This window comes from Hypanus sabinus, chromosome 27 (assembly GCF_030144855.1).
Source record: "Hypanus sabinus isolate sHypSab1 chromosome 27, sHypSab1.hap1, whole genome shotgun sequence".
Lineage (NCBI taxonomy): Eukaryota > Metazoa > Chordata > Chondrichthyes > Myliobatiformes > Dasyatidae > Hypanus > Hypanus sabinus.
Window position 1 is genome coordinate 27,010,110 of NC_082732.1, and position 18,531 is coordinate 27,028,640.

At 46.4% G+C, this 18,531-nt stretch overlaps 1 protein-coding gene across 2 annotated transcripts in view; it reads left to right on the forward strand.

The window, feature by feature from the left end:
* The first annotated feature begins 10,872 nt into the window (after nucleotides 1-10,872).
* Nucleotides 10,873-18,531, forward strand: part of LOC132382153 (tumor necrosis factor receptor superfamily member 1B-like) — a 35,626-nt gene continuing 27,967 nt past the window's right edge. The window contains exon 1 of one of the 2 annotated variants that reach the window (XM_059952062.1): nucleotides 10,873-11,220. In XM_059952062.1, coding sequence (XP_059808045.1) covers nucleotides 11,146-11,220 — 75 coding nt within the window. In that variant the 5' untranslated portion in view covers nucleotides 10,873-11,145. Of the gene's footprint in view, nucleotides 11,221-12,090; nucleotides 12,310-18,531 lie in introns of those variants that run through there. The other variant, XM_059952063.1, reaches the window with a different exon arrangement.

Below are 18,531 nucleotides of genomic sequence, written 5' to 3' on the forward strand. Positions count from 1 at the left end.
AACCGTAACATGCGTAACACTCCTGTAACAGGTAATGATGGGTTCTGTCGCCCGAGCTTTTGTACACCATCCAAATGCAATTTTCTTGCCAAATGACGCTTCAAAAAGTCAAGTTTCCAAATATCATCTTTCCACTAGCAAATTCTCCAGCAACTTTCGGATCAAGACAATACAAACAGATAACTCCAGTTTCCAAATCATACATAAATATTTCTCGTAAAGAGAGAAAATTCATGACCTCAGGAGCTTTCAGTGTAAGAGTTTCCACTATTTTGTTAAGCCATTCAACTTTAAACAAATTCACAGTTCTTTTGCGCTTCACGCCCTTCGCTTCTTTTGAATTCGACACAGTGAATCAAAATTTTTTTTCAATGAAAACTTAGTAAGCTATCCACAGGATCTGAAACAGACCTTTGTAAACTTTACGATATGAACACTGTCCGCCAAAGATGGCTGCCGCCGTGATGCAGCTGTACAAACCGGAACGGGAAAGGTGAGGTGACGTTAATCAGTGACATGCATTGTGGTATTTGAAAAAACAACTAACTAGTTGACAGAAACATTTAGCTAAAAGATTATTTCAGTAAGTATAATTATTAATTCCTACATTATTTTAGGTAACTAACCTTTTGTGCGCACATTAATTTCCTTTGTGCGCTGGTTGAAAAACTTGTGTGCGTGTGCTCACAGCTTAGAGGGAACATAACTAGTGACCAAACTGAGGTCACCGCGACATGGGGAAGTGTGCAGATATTGACCAGTCAGGCTTGGTTTGCATGTACATTCTGTGAACAGATTGCAGATACTGACTGGTATTGGGAACAGGTCATGGGTTCTAAGCGGGTAAAAGTTGCACATACTGACCAGACATGGACTGCCTGGGCACAGAGTCTGGGGAGGGTATTTGGACCAAATCTCGAGCCGGTGGGAGGATCCTGACGGGAGATAGATTTTGCGGAGAAGGGCATGTCTGTAAACTAAGCCCGCACTTCCTGTGAATGGTGAGTGAGGTGAACAGCTGAATAGTTTCCCTATTCCTGGACCAGTAAGATCTCAGGCATCTTTTATCTTGCATACCTCCACCAAGTCCATCAAAGTTGCAAATGTACCCAAGCTTATTTCTATTAATAAGAATGCTCCCTTACATTTCTGTGGCTTTGCTTTTGGCAGATATGCTTCCACCCTCACTTTTAATTTCATGACAGCATCTCCATCCATTCGTCATAACAACAGAAGAGCTCCTAAACCATATTACCAACGCTGAAGATGCTAGAGTAACCAGGTTGCACTCTGCGTTATTCCCACCTTAACAGGCACAAGGCTTTCCTCAGCAATTGGAATGCTCTGCTGTCAAGTCTAAACCCGAATCCCTTTGTGATAAAAGGACCGATTAATTATGAACATTCAGGCTCATCCAAGCATCATGAGCTTTAGTTTGACGACTATTATTTCCAACTGCAGTCTAACATAGACACACCTTAATCTCCTGAAAGTACCAAGCAGACTGGGGGGGTGGGGGGGAATAAAAATAGACATAAAAGATGTGCCCAAATCACATTAGCTAGACTTACTTCCATATGTCAGAGTGAGTGGGTGGATGGTTTCCTTTGTTGTTGGATTATGAAGATCACAGTTGCTTCACTGGCAATTTTCTTCAGGGTGGTTAACTGTTTTGATTCTTAGCGATTCTCCCAGTCAGTGGAATTTTGATCAGCCTGACAGAGATTACACACACAACTCTAGTCTTTAAAAGGTAACTAACAGGTAACTACGCTATCACACCTGGATCAATGTGGCAACTTAACTAACCGTTCCTAAGTACCCCAGAGTGTGTCGGAGTTAGGATGCATGATAGGACGAAGTGAGCATTTAAATCCACTTCCAGCAGTGGGGCAAGGTTGGAAAGAGGAATGTAGAACGAGAGGAAGAAATGCATCCACCACCCGTCGGTGCCTAAAGCCAGGTTTGTTAGCATCAGCATTGGTGAAACACATGAAGAAACCAGTAGGGGGCAGGCAAGACCAATTTAAAGATGATCGGGTTTCTCATCACCGGCACGTGACGTGAAATTTGTTAACTTAGCAGCAGCAGTTCAATGCAATACATAATCTAGCAGAGAGAGAGAAAAAATAATAAATGAAATAAAAATAATCATCATAAATAAACAAGTAAATCAATTACAGTATTGATATTCAGAGGAAGTCAATTAAAAATCCCTCCCTCCATCATCAACATCAAAAACAAAAATCTTTATTTATATTATAACTTTAAAGTATTAAAATATCCCAAAGTGCTTCACAAAATTTGACATGGCATAATATGAGATATTAAGTACATTTTTCTCTTGGTGGGTGGGTTGTGGGAAGATATAAAAGAGAGAAACCAAGGTTAGAAACTTTAAAGAGGGTGGGGGGGGGGGGGGGGAGTTCCAGAAGATAAGGCTTGGATGTCAGAATGACATTATTCTGACTTGGATAGAACGATCAAACTCCATGATGTTCAAGAGATCTGAAATGGAATTGGGGAGGAATATTTGATGACTGTGGGATTAGAAACATAGAAACACAGAAAACTGACAGCACAATACAGGCCCTTCGGCCCACAAAGCTGTGCCAAACATGTCCCTACCTTAGGACGACCTCGGGTTACCCATAGCCCTCTATTTTTCTAAGATCTGTGTACCTATCCAGGAGTCTCTTAAAAGACCCTGTTGTTTCCACTTCCACCGCCACCGCTGGCAGCCCATTCCACACACTCGCCACTCTGTGTAAAAAAACTTACCCCCAATATCTCCTCTGTACCTACTTCGAAGCACCTTAAAACTGTGCCCTCTCGCGCCAGCCACTACAGCCCTGGGGAAAAAGCCTCTGACTATCCACACGATCATCACGATTGTAAATAGTTACAGACTGGTGATCTCCCTCTGGTGAGGCTTTATGCGTAGAACCGAGGAGTAAGAAAGGTCTGACCACTCTTGATGGTATCAGAAAGGATCTGGCAGGTCTGGATATGGACCTGCTGTTTTCTGGCAAAGCTTGTACTTGGCAAATGGGAGGTTCTCGAAAGTGAAATTTTGAGAGTACGAAACTTGTGTGTGCCTGTCAGAATAAAAGGTAAAGATAACAGGTGTAGGGAACCTTGGTTTTCAAGAGATACTGAGGCCTTGGTTAAGAAAAAAAGGAGGTGCATAGCAGGTATAGGTAGGCAGCAACAAATGAGGTACTTGAGGAGAGTAAGAAATGCAAGGGAACACTGAAGAAAGAAATCAGGAGGGATAAAAGGCATGAGATTGCCCGAGCAGACAAGGTCTAGGAGAATCCTAAGGGCTTCTACAGATATGTTAAGAGCAAAATGACAGCAGGGGACAAAATTGGCCCCTGGAAGGTCAGAATGGAAACCTATGCATGGAGCCTAACGAGATGCTGAAGAACTTAAATGGATTTTTCCGTCTGTATTTATTCTGAAGATGGACGCATTCCCATGGAAGTTATGCAAAGCAGCATTGATGTCACGGACCCAGTGCAGATTACAGAGGAGGAGGTGTTTGCTGTCTTGAGGCAAATCAGGGTGGACAAGTCCTCGGGGCCTGACGAGGTGTTTCCTCGGACCCCGCGGGAAGCTGTTGCAGAAATTGCAGGGGCTCTACCAGATATTGAAAACATTCTTAGCAAAGGGTCCCCCAAGAGGGCCATAACCTTGTCGCGGTTTGGAGCCTCGTGTGCCTCGGTGACCTGGAGAGCTGGGTTAGCTGGGGTCAGGGTAGGGTCAGCCATGTCAAACCGCTCGAAGCTAGAGGCCAGACTAACTGTGGTCCACTGGTTTGGAGATTCCAGCCAGGGCTAACAACCTGACTGGTAAAACAAAAAGCAGTGATTCTGTTTCCACTCCTACACCTGATTCTGATGGTAGTCTTGAGTCTCCTGGAACAGACAGTAGTGAAGACATGATGAGGGAAGCCCTGAACACACCAGTTAGGGTTAAGTCCTGAGCCTCATCAGGCCGGTTCCGTGGCGTGAAGCGACTGTGAGTACGAGACTCTCCCGGATAGGACGCCAGCCTATCACAAGGTTAACCCCCGGCATTTTGCCCGTACCCGTTTTCAGCTGGGTGGACTGGAGCAATGTGTGGTTAAATGCCTTGCTCAAAGACACAACACACTGCCTCGGCTGGGGCAGATCGCTAGTCCAATGCCTTAGCCACTTGGCCACTCCCCACACTGTGGCATAATGGGCAGTGTGTAGATAAATTAGCGACAGGTGAGGTACTGGAGGGTTGGAGGATAGCCAATGTTGTTCCGCTGTTTAAGAAAGGCTCAAAATAAACCAGGAAATTATAAGCTGGTGAGCCTGACATCAGTTGTGGGAAAGTTATTGAAAGGCACTCTAGGGTCCACATACGAGTATTTACATAGACAGGGACTGATTAGGGATAGTCAGCTTGGCTTTGTGCATGGTAGGTCGTGTCTTGACAATCTTCTAGAGATTTTTGAGGGAGTTACCAGGAAGGCCGATGAAGGCCAGGCAGTGGATGTTGTCTACAATGACTTCAGCAAGGCATCTGACAAGGCCCTGCATGGAAGGTTGGTCAAGAAAGCTCAGTCGCTCGGCATTCAACATGAGGTTGTAAATTGGATTAGACATTGGCTTTGTGGGAGAAGCCAGAGAGTGAGAGTTAATGGTTGCCTCTCTAACTGGAGGCCTGTGACTAGTGGAGTGCCGCAGGGATCGGTGCTGGGTCCTTTGTTGTTTGTCGTCAGTGCTCTAGATGGTAACGTGATTAACTGGATCGGCAGATTTGCAGATGACACCAAGATTGGGGGTGTAGTGGACAGCACGGAAGGCTATCAGAGCTTGCAGCTGGATCTGAACCAGCTGCACAAGTTAGTGGAAAAATGGCAGATGGAACTTCATGCAGACAAGTGTGAGGTCAATGGGACCAGCCAGGGCAGGTCTCTCACAGTGAGTGGGAGGGCACTGAGGAGTGTGGTAGAACAAAGGAATCAGGAAATACAGCTCCATAATTCATTGAAAGTGGCATCACAGGTATATAGGATCGTAAAGAAAGCTTTTGGAACATTGGCCTGCAGAAATCAAAAGCAGGGAGTACAGGTATTTGCAATGTTATGTTGAAGTTACAGGTATATTAGACATTGGGGAGGTCTAATTGTGTGCACTTGTGGTCACCTACTGACAGAAAAGATGTAAATAAGATTGAAAGAGGACAGAGAAAATTTACAAGGATGTTGCTGGGACTGGTGGGCCTGAGTTATAAGGAAAGACTGAATAGGTTAGAATTTTATTCCCTAGAATGCAGAAGATTGAAGGGTGATTTAATAGAGGTGTGCAAAATTATGATGGATATAGACAGGGCAAATGCAAGCAGGCTTTTCCCCTGAGGTTGGCTGAGACTAGAACCAGCGGGCATGGGTTAAGGGTGAAAGGTGAACTGTTTCAGGAGAACATGAGGGGAACTTGCTTCACTCAGAGGTGTGGAATGAGCTGCCAGCGCAAGTGGTGCAGGTGAGCTCAGTTTCAATGCTTAAGAGAAGTTTGGATAGGTAGATGGATGAGAGAGGTATGAAGGCTAAGGTCAAGGTGGGAGTTCAGCATGGACTAGATGGGCCAAAGGGCCAGTTTCTGTGCTACAGTTTTTTATGACTAGGAAGGTTGAGATAAGGGCGAGGTTGGGGTATTGAAAACAAAGGTGAGGATTTTTTTTAAATCGGAGACTGGTTAGATTGGGAGCCAATGGGAGTAGCAACAGAAAACCTATGACCTAGAAAACATAATGGGTGGGAAGAGTAGAAGAGGTCCACCAACCCCCAGATAATCACAGCATGTCAAGATTTTCACAGCTGCCAAGGCGATCTAAAGCACCCATGGCTCCACCTCACTAAGATTCGAGAACAGAGATGAAATTATAAAAGATAGAGAAGGAATCTATGCCCACTGGAAGGAACATTTTAAAGGCTTCCACAACAGCCTTGTCTCCATTCTATAGTGGCTTATTTGGTCTCATCTGGCCGCTATTCATGACCGACAAGAAGGTCTAAAACACAGATAGGGAAAAGTTCACAGCTTCAACCACAAGTCCACAGCTCCAGTGACCACATTGTGAAGAAGAGCATCCCAGCAGCTCAGGCACATTGCTGTTGTAGCCGTCCCACTAGGAGGATGTACCTTTGGCTGCAGTAACTCCAGAGGAGCCTCCCTGTTGTCTGCAAAGGTCATCATCAACCTCTTCCCAGCGGCTGAGGAGTGGATCGCAGATCAGAGTGGACTGCACACAATATGATCAGCGTCAGGTTTAATATCACTGCCATGTGTTGTGAAAGTTGTTTTGTTGCAGCAGACATTGTAATGCTTAATAATAAAAATTATAAATTACATTAAGAACAAAATGGGTGTGGAGAAGTATATGTACGTATATGCATATGTCTGTGTATGTATAATATTAAATAAGTAGAGACATAACAGGGGAAAAAACTGAGGTAGTGTTCATGGGTTCATTGTCCATTCAGAAATCTGATGGCTGTGGGAAAGGTGCTGTTCCTGAAACATTGACTGGGTGTCTTCAGGCTCCTGTACCTCCTCCTTGATCCAGTATATCATCATATATATAATGAAAAAGACCTTCACAATGCAGCAACTCCAACATAAAGTTTGGAGCATAATATGTGTCCTTAATCTGCCTTCATCAATCTGTAAAAACTTTGGAGCAATCCCGCAAATTCAACTGCCTGTGGAAATACTTCTGCATCTTACTCGTGCTGCAGGTTGGTATGAAGCAGTGATTAGTGGGTCCACGGCAGACCCTGTCTTCGTGCAGTGTAATGTGAAGCAAATCTATATCACCACCCCAACGCCTCAGTCAAATCTTTCACACTGCGTTGCCTTCTCCTTCCTGTGGGGAGAAAAAGCAAACTGCTGGAGGAATTCAGTGGACCTGTAGAGGGACATGACCCATCAACGTTTTGGGTGGAGACCCTTCATCCAAAGGGGAGATGAAATGAGAGGAAAGGGTGGGGCAAGAGCAGCCAAGTGATAGGTGGGTCTGGGTGATTGCAACTTGGATGGGAGGATGGAAATGGCAATAGAGGCTGGAAGATGGCAGGCGGAGGTGATGAGATCTGATGAGAGAGGAAGGTAATACATAGAACCAATTAAGGGAGTGGTGTGGGCAGATGGGAGGAGTGAGGAGGAAGGGAAGTGAGTTGAGAGTGTGGGTGATGGTCAGATACAGTAGGTGGAAGAGAGAAAAGAAATTGGGTCAAGTCCGGAACGTTCATATCGTGACCCAGTTAATCCGAAAGGAGACCAATCCTGACACCACGCGCCAGACAAGAATGGCTGATTGGTGCGACACGCTTAAAAAAAAACTCCTTAATTTGCTCGTACGATCTACCTTCCTTTTTTTATTATTTGATTCCATCATCTATAGCCCAATATTGCCCCACCTATCACCTTTTTATACTCGCTATCTTCCTTTCTTCATTCAGTCCAGATGACAGATCTTGACATGCATGGAGATAGTTTCCCGAATTAATGGGAAACTGCTGCCTCCACTCCATAACCAAAGTTATGCCAACCTCAGCAACTGACTGAACTTTCCACTCACTGGCCACTTTAATGGCTGCACCTGTACACCAGATCGTTAATGCACATATTGATGTTGGAATCGAAGGTGAGAGCAGATTTTTTCTCCATGATACTCATCTCCATGGTGCTGAGGTTACGAAGACTGCCCCGGCTGCTGCGCTCCATGCCTGCTAATATGATGAACTGATAAACAAGGCTCTGGGCCTACTCTGGCCTTCAGACCTGAGGACTCAATTTTGGTTCAGAATGCTGTTGTTCACTTCAATGGTTTGCATATTTTTAATTTTACTTTCTCTTGCGCATCGAGTATTGGTCTTTTATTTTTATTTCAATCTTTTTTTCCTTGAATTGGGTTCTTTCTGTTTTCTTGCTTTGTGGCTACCTGTGAGCAAACAAGTCTGAAGGTTGTATAATTTATATAGTCTTTCATAATAAATGTACTTGAACCTTGACATTGATCTAATCAGCCAATCACGCGGCAGAAACTCAATGAATAAAATCATGTTCAAGAGGTTCGGTTGTTGTTCAGAACGAACACCAGAATGGGGATGAAATGCGATCTAAACGCCTTTGACTGTGGAATGATTGGTGCCAGACAGTGTGGTTTGAGTATCTCAGAAACTGCTGATTTGCTGACATTGTCACAGTCTCTAGCGTTTACAGAGAATGATGCAAGAGATTTTAGAAAAATCTAGTGAGTGGCAGTTCTGTGGGCAAAAATGCCTTGTTAATGACAGAAACCCGAGAAAAGCAGCCAGACTGGTTCAAGCTGACAGGAAGGGAACAATAACGTCACCACGTGTGACAATGGTGGTGTGTAGAAGAGCATCTCTGAATGCACAACACGTTGAACCTTGAAGTGGATTGTTATTGGGACCTCTTCTTTTCTGGTTATATGTTAATGATTTAGATGACGGAACTAATGGCTTTGTGGCCAAGTTTGCAGTTGATACGAAGATAGGGGGAGGAACCAGGAGTGTTGAGGAAGCAGTGCGTCTGTGGCAGATGGAATATAGTGTGGTGAAGTATATGTTCAATGCACTTCGGTAGATGGAATAAAGGTGTAGATAGTTTTCTACACAGAGAGAAATTTCAGAATTCAGAGAAGCAAAGGGACTTGTGCAGGATTCCCTAAAAGTTAACTTGCAACGTGAGTCGATGGTAAGGAAGGCAAGTACAATGTTAGCATTCATTCATTTCAAGAGGACTAGAATATAAAAGCAATGATGTGATGCTGAGGCTCTATAAGGCACTGGTCAGATGATATGTGGAGTACTGTGAGCAGTTTGGGTCCCTTGTTGAAGAAAAGATGCGCTGGCATTGGAGAGGGTCCGGAAGATGTTCTTGAGAATTATTCTGGGAATAAAAGGATTAACATATGAGGAGTATTCGATGGCTCTTGGCCTGGAGTTGTTAGAGCTTAGAAGAACAGAGGCAGGGAAATCTTACTGAAACCTATCAGATATCGAAAGGCCTAGAAAGAGTAGATGTGGAAAGAATGTTTCCTGTAGTGGGCGAGTCTAGGACCAGAGGGCACAGCCTCAGAAGAGAAGAACATCCATTTAGAATAGAAATGAGGAAGAATTTCTTTAACCAAAGGGTGGGGATTCTGTGCAATTCATTGCCATGGATGATTCTAGATTGCTAAGTCATCGCATATGTTTAAAGCGGAGGCTGGTAGGTTGGTGAGGCATTCAGGGAGAAAGCAGGAGAATGGGGTTGAGAGGGCAAATATATGGCGGGGCAGGCTCAATGGGGGAGTGGCCTAATTCTGCTCATTTGACAAGAATAGGATCCAGCCGCAGAAGACCATGAACATACACTCAGAGGAGTCTTTATTATGTATAGGAAGTACCTAATACAGTGGCCACTGAGTGTAGGTAATGTTTGTGCATCTCTTGATTTGTAAGCCGACTCCAAGTCAGCAGTGAAGTTATTGAGGTCCAAGAGGCAGTCCAGGTCAACCGAAGATCTCCACAGTTACTGTAATCTCCCTGTAGCTACAGGAAGCTATTTATGCATCAATCTCTCTCATCTTTCGTGAATATTTAACGGTAGAACTAATTGGGGTTGAGTGGTTTCCTGTTACACTTACACCTCACTCAAGACCGTCTTGATCTGACACAATCAAATGTCATTTCTAGTAATGAACAAGAACTTAGCAGTAGGTTATTTAAGAAATGGTTGGAGATTGAAGTCAAACATTTTCTCTTCTGTTTTTCGGGCTCATCTGACCGAGTAAGATGAAGTGCTGACCGACTGTCTGTAACATAACTTCCATTATGTCAAAGCGGGGCCGTGTGTGATGAGCCACACCAGACTCCTTTAGGCTGTGCTACACTTTGCCAATGTGTGAATTCCAATCTATTCATCCTTCCTTTGCTTTCATGCTCTCTATTAGCATCAGCATCAAAACAGATGTGACGGGGCGATGTCTGTCGCTGGGTTATGTAGCACAGTCCGTGTCAGAATATGGGAGATTTAGGATGCAGGGATGACACGATCTGCCTGACGTGAACACCTTTCCAACACATTGGAACATTACATAGACGAATACAGCCTTCTGTGGCTGGATGTGGGACGGATGAGGGAAGCCTTTCGGGAAGTCGGGAATTGCAACTGACTCTGCATTGATTGCCCGTCCTCAGTTCCCTCGGAAAGGTAACTGGCAGCTGACTTCTCAAACCACTGCTGTCCCCCTGACAAAGGTATTCCAGAAATACCGGAGGGTGGGAAATCCGTAGATTTTGACCAAGTGATGAGAAAAGAACTGTTTCTTTTTCATAAGCTCAAGAGATTCTGCAGATGCTGCAAATCCAGCGTGAGAACCACAAAATACTGAAAGACCTCACCAAGTCAGGCAGAGTCTGTGGAAATGAATAAACAATAGACAATAGGTGCAGGAGTAGGCCATTCGGCCCTTTGAGCCAGCACTGCCATTCAATGTGATCATGGCTGATCATCCACAATCAGTACCCGGTTCCTGCCTTCTCCCCATATCCCTTGACTCTGTTATCTTTCTTGAAAGCAACCAGAAAATTGACCAAAAAGTTGGTGTTTTGGGCTGGGATCCTCCACCGAGACTGGAAAGGAAGCAGAAACATGCCAGATTAAGAAGGTGGGGGAGGGGAAGAAGATCAAGCTGGAAGCTAATAGGTGGAGCCAGGCGGGTGGGGGGGGGGGGGGTGAAATAAGAACTGGGAGGTGATAGGTGGAAAAGGTAAAGGGCTGGAAAAGAAGGAATCTGATAGGAGAGGAGACTGGACCATGGGAGAAAGGGAAGGATGCGGGGTACCAGGGGAGGAGGAGAAGAGGTAAGAGGCCAGAGTGAGGAATTGAAGGGGAAGAATTAGCCGAAGCTGGACGAATGGATGTCCATGCCATCGGGTTGGAGGCTACCAAGACGCAATGAGGTGTTGCTCCTCCAGCCTGAGGGGGGCCTCATCGTGGCCGAAGAGGAGGCATGTCGGAATGGGAATGGGGATAAGAACTGAAGTGGCCGGCCACTGGGAAATCCTTTTCGCGGAAGGAACGGACGGGCTCGACAATGCCGTCCCCCAATCTCCAGACGTCGGATCTGCTCAGTGTAGCGGAGGCCGGCTCGGGAGCACCGGAATCGCAGGTGAATGGTGTTGCCTGACCTGCAAGGACTGTTTGGGGGCCCTGAATGGAGGTGGTGAATGGGCAGGTGGGGCACTTATTTGGCTTGTAGGGATAACAGGAGATTAGTGGGGAATGGACAAGGGACAAGGGACTGGAGAGTCGGGGTGGGGGAGGTAAAGATGTGTCTGGTGGTAGGGTCCCGTTGAAGATATTGAAAGTTGCGGAGGATAATGTGTTGGATACGGAGGCTCATGGGGTGGTAGGGAAGGCCAGGGGGAACCCTATCACTGTTACGGCGGCGGGTAGATAGGGAGAGCGTGGATGTCCGAGAAAGCGAGGAGATGAGGATGGTGGTCCCCACATTTTTTTCTCTCTCCCGTCACTGTCCATGTTAACTGCAGAATGTACAGGATGAGAGTAGGCGGTAGGACCTACCGGTCACTCCCCGGTGCGTGCACCTTGCCGTTTATTTATCGTGCATCGGGCCCTGCCGGGAGGTGCCCCGGCTTTTTGCGTGGTCCTGCTTTGCTGAGAAATTTGTCAAGTGTTTTTAAGCATTATGCAATCGTCAGCCAACATCCCCATTTCTGAGTTACGCCGGTGTGGCTGACCCAGTGTCACGCTGGTTCTGGAGAAACCTACACGGAGAACCACCCAGTTCCGGACCGGCTGGGCTTTCTCCGTCTGAGATCCCGGGCGGTGCTGGACGAGCCGCCACTTCCGAGGACCCTGCGCCGCTGGGAGGGACAGAGCGAACTCGCTTTCATTTCCCCGGAGACGCCGGCTTGCGCCTGGACGGCGCCGGATCGTGCGGGGTGACCCCCGAGCTCAACTGGCCGGGCTGGGGGGGGGGGCACCTCAAACTGCGGCGCGTTTCAAAACCCCCTTTGATGCGGGGTCCCTTTAAATGGCGTAACGGTCGGCGCCACCCCAGGCTGAGTCATCTGACGTTCGGTTTCCGAGCAAAGGCTCCGCGGTTTGAGCGCTCCAGCTCCTCGGCGCCCGAAGCGATTCTCAGCCCGCCACTCTTCAGCCGCGGAGCACGATGACCTCCCTACGTCTCCTGTACCTGTTGCTCACCGTCCTGACGGGGATCGCGGCTCACCAGGTAGGTGAGAAAAGATGACACGCTGCGAGGAGGTGCGTGGGAGGGACAGAGAGAGAGAGAGAGTACATTTAGGTTAAGAGAAGGAATTAAAAATCCGGAGTTGGAGAAATATGGAGAGATGGTTAAAAAGCAGGGAATTGAAGAGAAAACTTTCAGGGAATTGCCGAGGACTAAAGAGGGAATCTAAAAAGTGAAACTTCCTTCTGAACGTTGGGTGACCGTTAGCGGAACGCACTTAAGATCAGATTAAGGTTCTTTGAAAATGTCAAAGACAGAACTTGATTGTTCCCCCGACCGGGCAGTCGGAAAAATGCACGGGCTGACACAGAAGTCAGAAGACTGACTCCCTGAAGTAAAGGGAGGGAGGACTGGTTGAGAAGCGGTTTTACACACTGGGTCCTGCAGCAAGGACTGTTTACGGAGGCTGTTGGTGTTCATTAGGACCTAATACCGAATGTGCATTGTCCCGTGTATTATGCAGTCATGTGCTGACTAGGCTGTTCCTTGTCCTGTACACTACCTGTATTGTCGGTTTGGGATCGTATCGTGTATACTGTAAACACAGTAGGCAGTTCTGTACACTGTCTTACTCCCTGCCCTGTCACACTGTACGCTCTCTGCGCTGTCTATATACTGTAGTTTATTATGTTCACTTCCTGCGTTGTCTTGTACATTGTCTGCATTTTATGCTCTCTGTGCTGTACACAGTCCCAAACGCCATCTGTGCTGTACACTACTGTACTCCACCTGCACTGTACCCTGTCCTGTACTCCACCTGCACTGTACCCTGTCCTGTACTCCACCTGCACTGTACCCTGTCCCATACATCATCTTCACTGTACCCTGTCCCGTACTCCATCTTCACTGTACCCTGTCTCACACTCCACCTGCACTGTACCCTGTCCCATACATCATCTGCGCTGTACCCTGCCTCACATTCCACCTGCACTGCGCCCTGTCCCGTACTCCATCTTCACTGCACCCTGTCCCGTACTCCACCTGCGCTGTACCCTGTCTCACATTCCACCTGCACTGTACCCTGTCCCATACATCATCTGTGCTGTACCCTGTTTCACACCCCACCTGCACTGTACCCTGTCCCGTACTCCATCTTCACTGCACCCTGTCCCGTACTCCACCTGCACTGCGCCCTGTCCTGTACTCCACCTGCGCTGTACCCTGTCTCACATTCCACCTGCACTGTACCCTGTCCCATACATCATCTGTGCTGTACCCTGTTTCACACCCCACCTGCACTGTACCCTGTCCCGTACTCCATCTTCACTGTACCCTGTCTCACACTCCACCTGCGCTGTACCCTGTACTCCATCTGTATTATACCCTGTCCCGTACATCATCTGTGCTGTACCCTGCCCCATCTGCATCATTCCTTGCCTGCGCTCTACCCTGTCCTGTGTGTTTGGAGCAGATGGCTGTTTGCTGGTTTTTCCTCTAGCAAGGCCAGCATTTATATTTGATCCCTAATTCTGCTTTGGATGGTGGTGTTTTGCTAGAGACCTTCAGTAGTGTACCCTGTTGAACAGCAGTTACAGTGTACTGCGTGTATCAGTAAATCAAGTTGCTGGGTTTTGCTCTATTAAAGTGTACTGATGGGAGTATTTGATATCACCCTTAATAACGGGTGGTCTTTAAGCAGCATCCAAATGTGAGAAATGGTCACAGTTGGTCATTTACTGATCTCCCTCCCTGTGGGGGAGCGCATGGGAGAAAATAATTAAGTGCCTCTTGAGGTGTACAGAGACAGTGAGTTGGAATTATTTTATATGCAAATATTATCTTTGTGGTTTGATACAGCGTGAGATGGGCCATAAATGCTGGCCTTTTTAATGAAACATATTCTGTAAGTGAAGGGCTTCTATTTATAGAACCACAAAAGTTAACACTGGTGATTCGTATAAGCGAGGCCAAGCCTGCGGTGAGTAAATTAGCCCCTGATCTAGATAATGTCAAGGTAGAAAGTCTTGGCCAATGACCTTTTGGTTTCAGATGAGAACAAAGTTGGGTGATGGTTCATGTTTGAGTATTATAATCTCCCTCTTTGCATCTCCCTGGCTGTGTAGCGCTGGGAGTGTCTGCACCTCCATGAGAGAAGGGGTAGAGTGAACTCCATTGACAGTTCACAGCCTCAGGAGACGGGGCCTGTACTCCAGTGGGAGTGAGAACCCTCAGGAGAGAAGGCCAGCACCCTCACCGGAGTTACTTTCCTCCTCCCTGCTCATTTGCAAAGTATGGACATTTAGTTTACCTAGCGCCAATGAAATGTCACTGATGTGAAATATTAATTTTCTCACCTCCCACGGTATTGTTTGACCTGCCTTGACTTTAGATTTCTAGCTGCTTTGTTTTTCTTTTGAGAAAATGTATACTGTGTTCACAAAAGTATTCATTCCCCCCTCCCCCCCTTCGTGTTTTATTATTTTACAACTTTGAATCAAAGTGAATTTAATTTGGCTTTTTTGACACTGATCAACAGATAAAAAGACTCTTGTGTCAAAGTGAAAACAGATCTCTACAAAGTGATAAACTAAATAATTGATTGTATAAGTATTCACCCCCCCCCCCTTTAATATGACACACTGAATCATCACTGGTGCAGCCAATTGGTTTTAGAAGTCACATAATTAGTTAAAGGGAGACCCGTGTGCAGTCAAGATGGTTCAATTGACTGTGGTAAAAATACACCTGTGTCTGGAAGGTCCAACTGCTGGTGAGTCAGTATCCTGGCAAAAACTACACCATGAAGACAAAAGAAAACTCCAAGAAACTCTGCAAAAAGGTTATTGAAAAGCACACGTCAGGAAATGGATACAAGAAAATTTCCAAGTCACCGAATATCCCTTGGAATACAGTTAAGTTAATCATCAAGAAATGGAAAAAATGCACAGCTGTAAATCTGCCTAAAGCAGGTTACCCTCAAAGACTGCGTGACTGTGCAAGAAAGTGATGGAGGTCACCAAGAGACCCATGACAACTCTGGAGGAGTTACAAGTTTCAGTGGCTGAGATAGGAAAGACTGCGCGTACAACAACTGTTGCCCGGCTGCTTCACCAGTCTCAGCTTTACGGGAGAGTGGCAAAGAGAAAGCCACTGTTGGGCTTTCACATGAAATTGCAGCTGGAGTTACTGGAAGGCATGTGGGAGACTCTGAAATTAGCTGGAAGAATGTTCTATTGTCTGATGAAACCAAAATTGAGCTTTTTGGCCATCAGATTAAATGCTATGTTTGGCATAAGCTAAATACTGCACATCATCAAAAACACACCATTCCTACTGTGAATCATGGTGGTGGCTGCATCATGCTGCGGGGCTTGTGAAGGTAGAGGGTACAATGAACGCAGCAAAATACAGGGAAGTCCTGGGGGAAAACCTGACGCAGTCTGCAAGAGAACTGCGACTTGGGAGAAGATTTGTTTTCCATCAAGGCAATGACCCCAAGCATAAAGCCAAAGCTGCACAGGAATGGCTTAAAACAAAGTTAATGTCCTGGAGTGGCCAAGTCAGAGTCCAGACCTCAATCCAATTGGGAATTTGTGGCTGGTCTTGAAAAGGGCTGTTCAGTCACGATCCACATGCAATCTGATGTGACTTGAGCAGTTTTGTGAAGAAGAACGGGGAAAAATTGCTGTGTCCGGATCTGCAAAGTTGATAGACCTATTCTTACAGACTCGAGGCCGTAGTTGCTACCAAAGGGGTATCTACTAAATACTGACTTGAAGGGGCTGAGTAAGAATGCAATCAATTATTTTGTTTTTTATATTTGTAGTTAATTTAGATCACATCATCAAAGATCTGTTTGCACTTTGACCTGAAAGTTTGTTTTTCTGCCGATCAGTGTCAAAAAAGCCGAATTAAATCCACTGTGATTCAGTGTTGAAAAATATTAGAACATGAAAACTTCCGGGGGTGGGGGGGGGTGCATACTTTTAATAGGCACTGTCTATATTTATATTCATTTTATCAACGTTCAGCTCTGAGATTTGTTCTCTCCAGATAGTCATGAAATACACAAAAAAACATGGTAGTCTCTGAAAGAGGAAAAAAACATCAAACCCCCCCCCACACACACGAAAAAGAAACACGACTTGCAAACCCCAAGCCCCCCCCCCACCTTGTCCAACCGGACACGACCTGTAAAACATCAAACCCCTAACCCCCAAGCCACTTTTATAGATGTGTGTGTTGTGGAATTACCCAGGGGCGTGCAGTATTCTGAAAACATAGTTCGTTCAGTTTATGGTTCACTAAATCATTGATTTCCTAATGATGTTTAGTTCTTGGAAGTCATCACACGTAATTCGTTTTTTTTGTTATCTGGTTGAATGCCATATTTAGAGAGGGAACGGGTCAGCTGAAACTGTGAGGCTGTTCTTGATTAATAGGAGGGATTATTCCTACAGCAGTGAATCTGCAGGGAGCTCAGGCTGCAGTTTTTATTAAACGCACTACTTCTGTAGTGAGTTGGTCAGTTTCGGTTCAGATAGCCAGAGAGCCAGAGTGCTAGTTACAATCTTAATTGTCCTTTTGAAAACGGGACCAGTCCCAGCTGCGACGCCTTTTGTGGTCGATTTGTTGGTCACCGTTCCTAATTTGGACCCAGTTAGAGAGAATGGTAGCTTCTAGAGTTTAACCCCTTCCTGTGGAATGCCTGCCCCGCTCTGCCGAGGGCTCCAAGTTTCCTCCTCACGCAGTGCCTGAGGCTGTTGGGTAAATTGCTCTGGTTTGGAATTTAAACCGACTGGAGGCAGCGGAGACAGTGGGAGTATGTTTCACTGAGGGATCAGAAATGGGGGCTGCGGGACACGCAGGAAGGAAACCGTGGTCGTTTCTTGTTCTGACCTGCCTGACACTCCCTGCGCCTCTGCTCTCCGCGCAGCGTTTCCTGTTTATGAGCGCTGGAATGCTTTCAGAGTTAGATGTTTAGCTGTGACTTATCTGAGTATTTATGTTTGTTAATGGGAAAAAAAACCGCCCCTTCTCTCAGCCGCTCTCTTTGCTGGCACAAGAGTCCTGCAACGAGCCAGAGAGAGACTGACACCCACAAGCAGCCCTGACATTTCCTTTAGCCCCTTTCCTTCCGCCTAATGTTCCAGCACGATGCTAATGATTGGAAAGATCTAGGTCTCCCCTTATCCGCTTGACCTGAACAATAGTGAGAGCCAGAGAAAGCAGGATCTCCCAGCGGCCACACATTTTAATTCCACGTCCCATTCCCATTCTGCTATGTCTATCCATGGCCTCCTCTACTGTCAAGATGAAGCCACACTCAGGTTGTAGGAACAACACCTTATATACCAGCTGGGTAGCCTCCAACCTGATGGCATGAACATTGACTTCTCTAACTTCTGTTAACGCCCCTCCTCGCCTTCTTACCCCATCCCTGATATTAGTTTCCCCCCTCCTTTTTGCCCCTCTCTGCCCATCACTCTGCCTGTTCTCCATCTCCCTCTGGTGCTCCCCTCCTCCTTTCTTTCTCCTGAGGCCTCCTGTCCCATGATCCTTTCCTTTCTCCAGCTCTGTATCCCTTTCGCCAATCAACTTTCCAGCTCTTAGCTTCACCCCACCCCCTCCAGTCTTCTATCATTTTGCATTTCCCCCTCCCCCTCCTACTTTCAAATCTCTTACTATCTCTCCTTTCAGTTAGTCCCGATGAAGGGTCTTGGCCCGAAACGTCGACAGCGCTTCTCCCTATAGATGCTGCCTGGCCTGCTGTGTCCCACCAGCACTTTGTGTGTGTTGCCTGAATTTCCAGCATCTGCAGATTTCCTCGTGTTTAATACTGAGAGTCAGATCGGTGAGGAGAATCTCTCTTTTCCTGCCCTTTACCTATGTCAAAGGTACAGGAGTCTGAAGACCCACACTCGACCATCCTGAAGTGAGCTGCTTCTCCGGCATCCGAGCTCTGAACTGTCTGTCCTCCCATGGACACCAATTAGTATTCTTTTGCACTATTTATTTAATTTGTAATTTATAATATTTTTATGTCTTTGCTGCTGCGGCAAGATACGAATTTAATGTGGTGTAAGAGAGCGATAGCTGGCCGCTGGTGCGTGGCATCAGCACCACCGTTTGAGGTGAACGGTCCTGAGTTCGAATGCGGCTGGCTGCTCTCAACACACAGACAAAATGCTGGAGGAACTCCAGGCAGCTCACTCCTATGAGACCCTTCTTCACGCTTTCCACCCGTGCTGGGCCTTGTAAAAT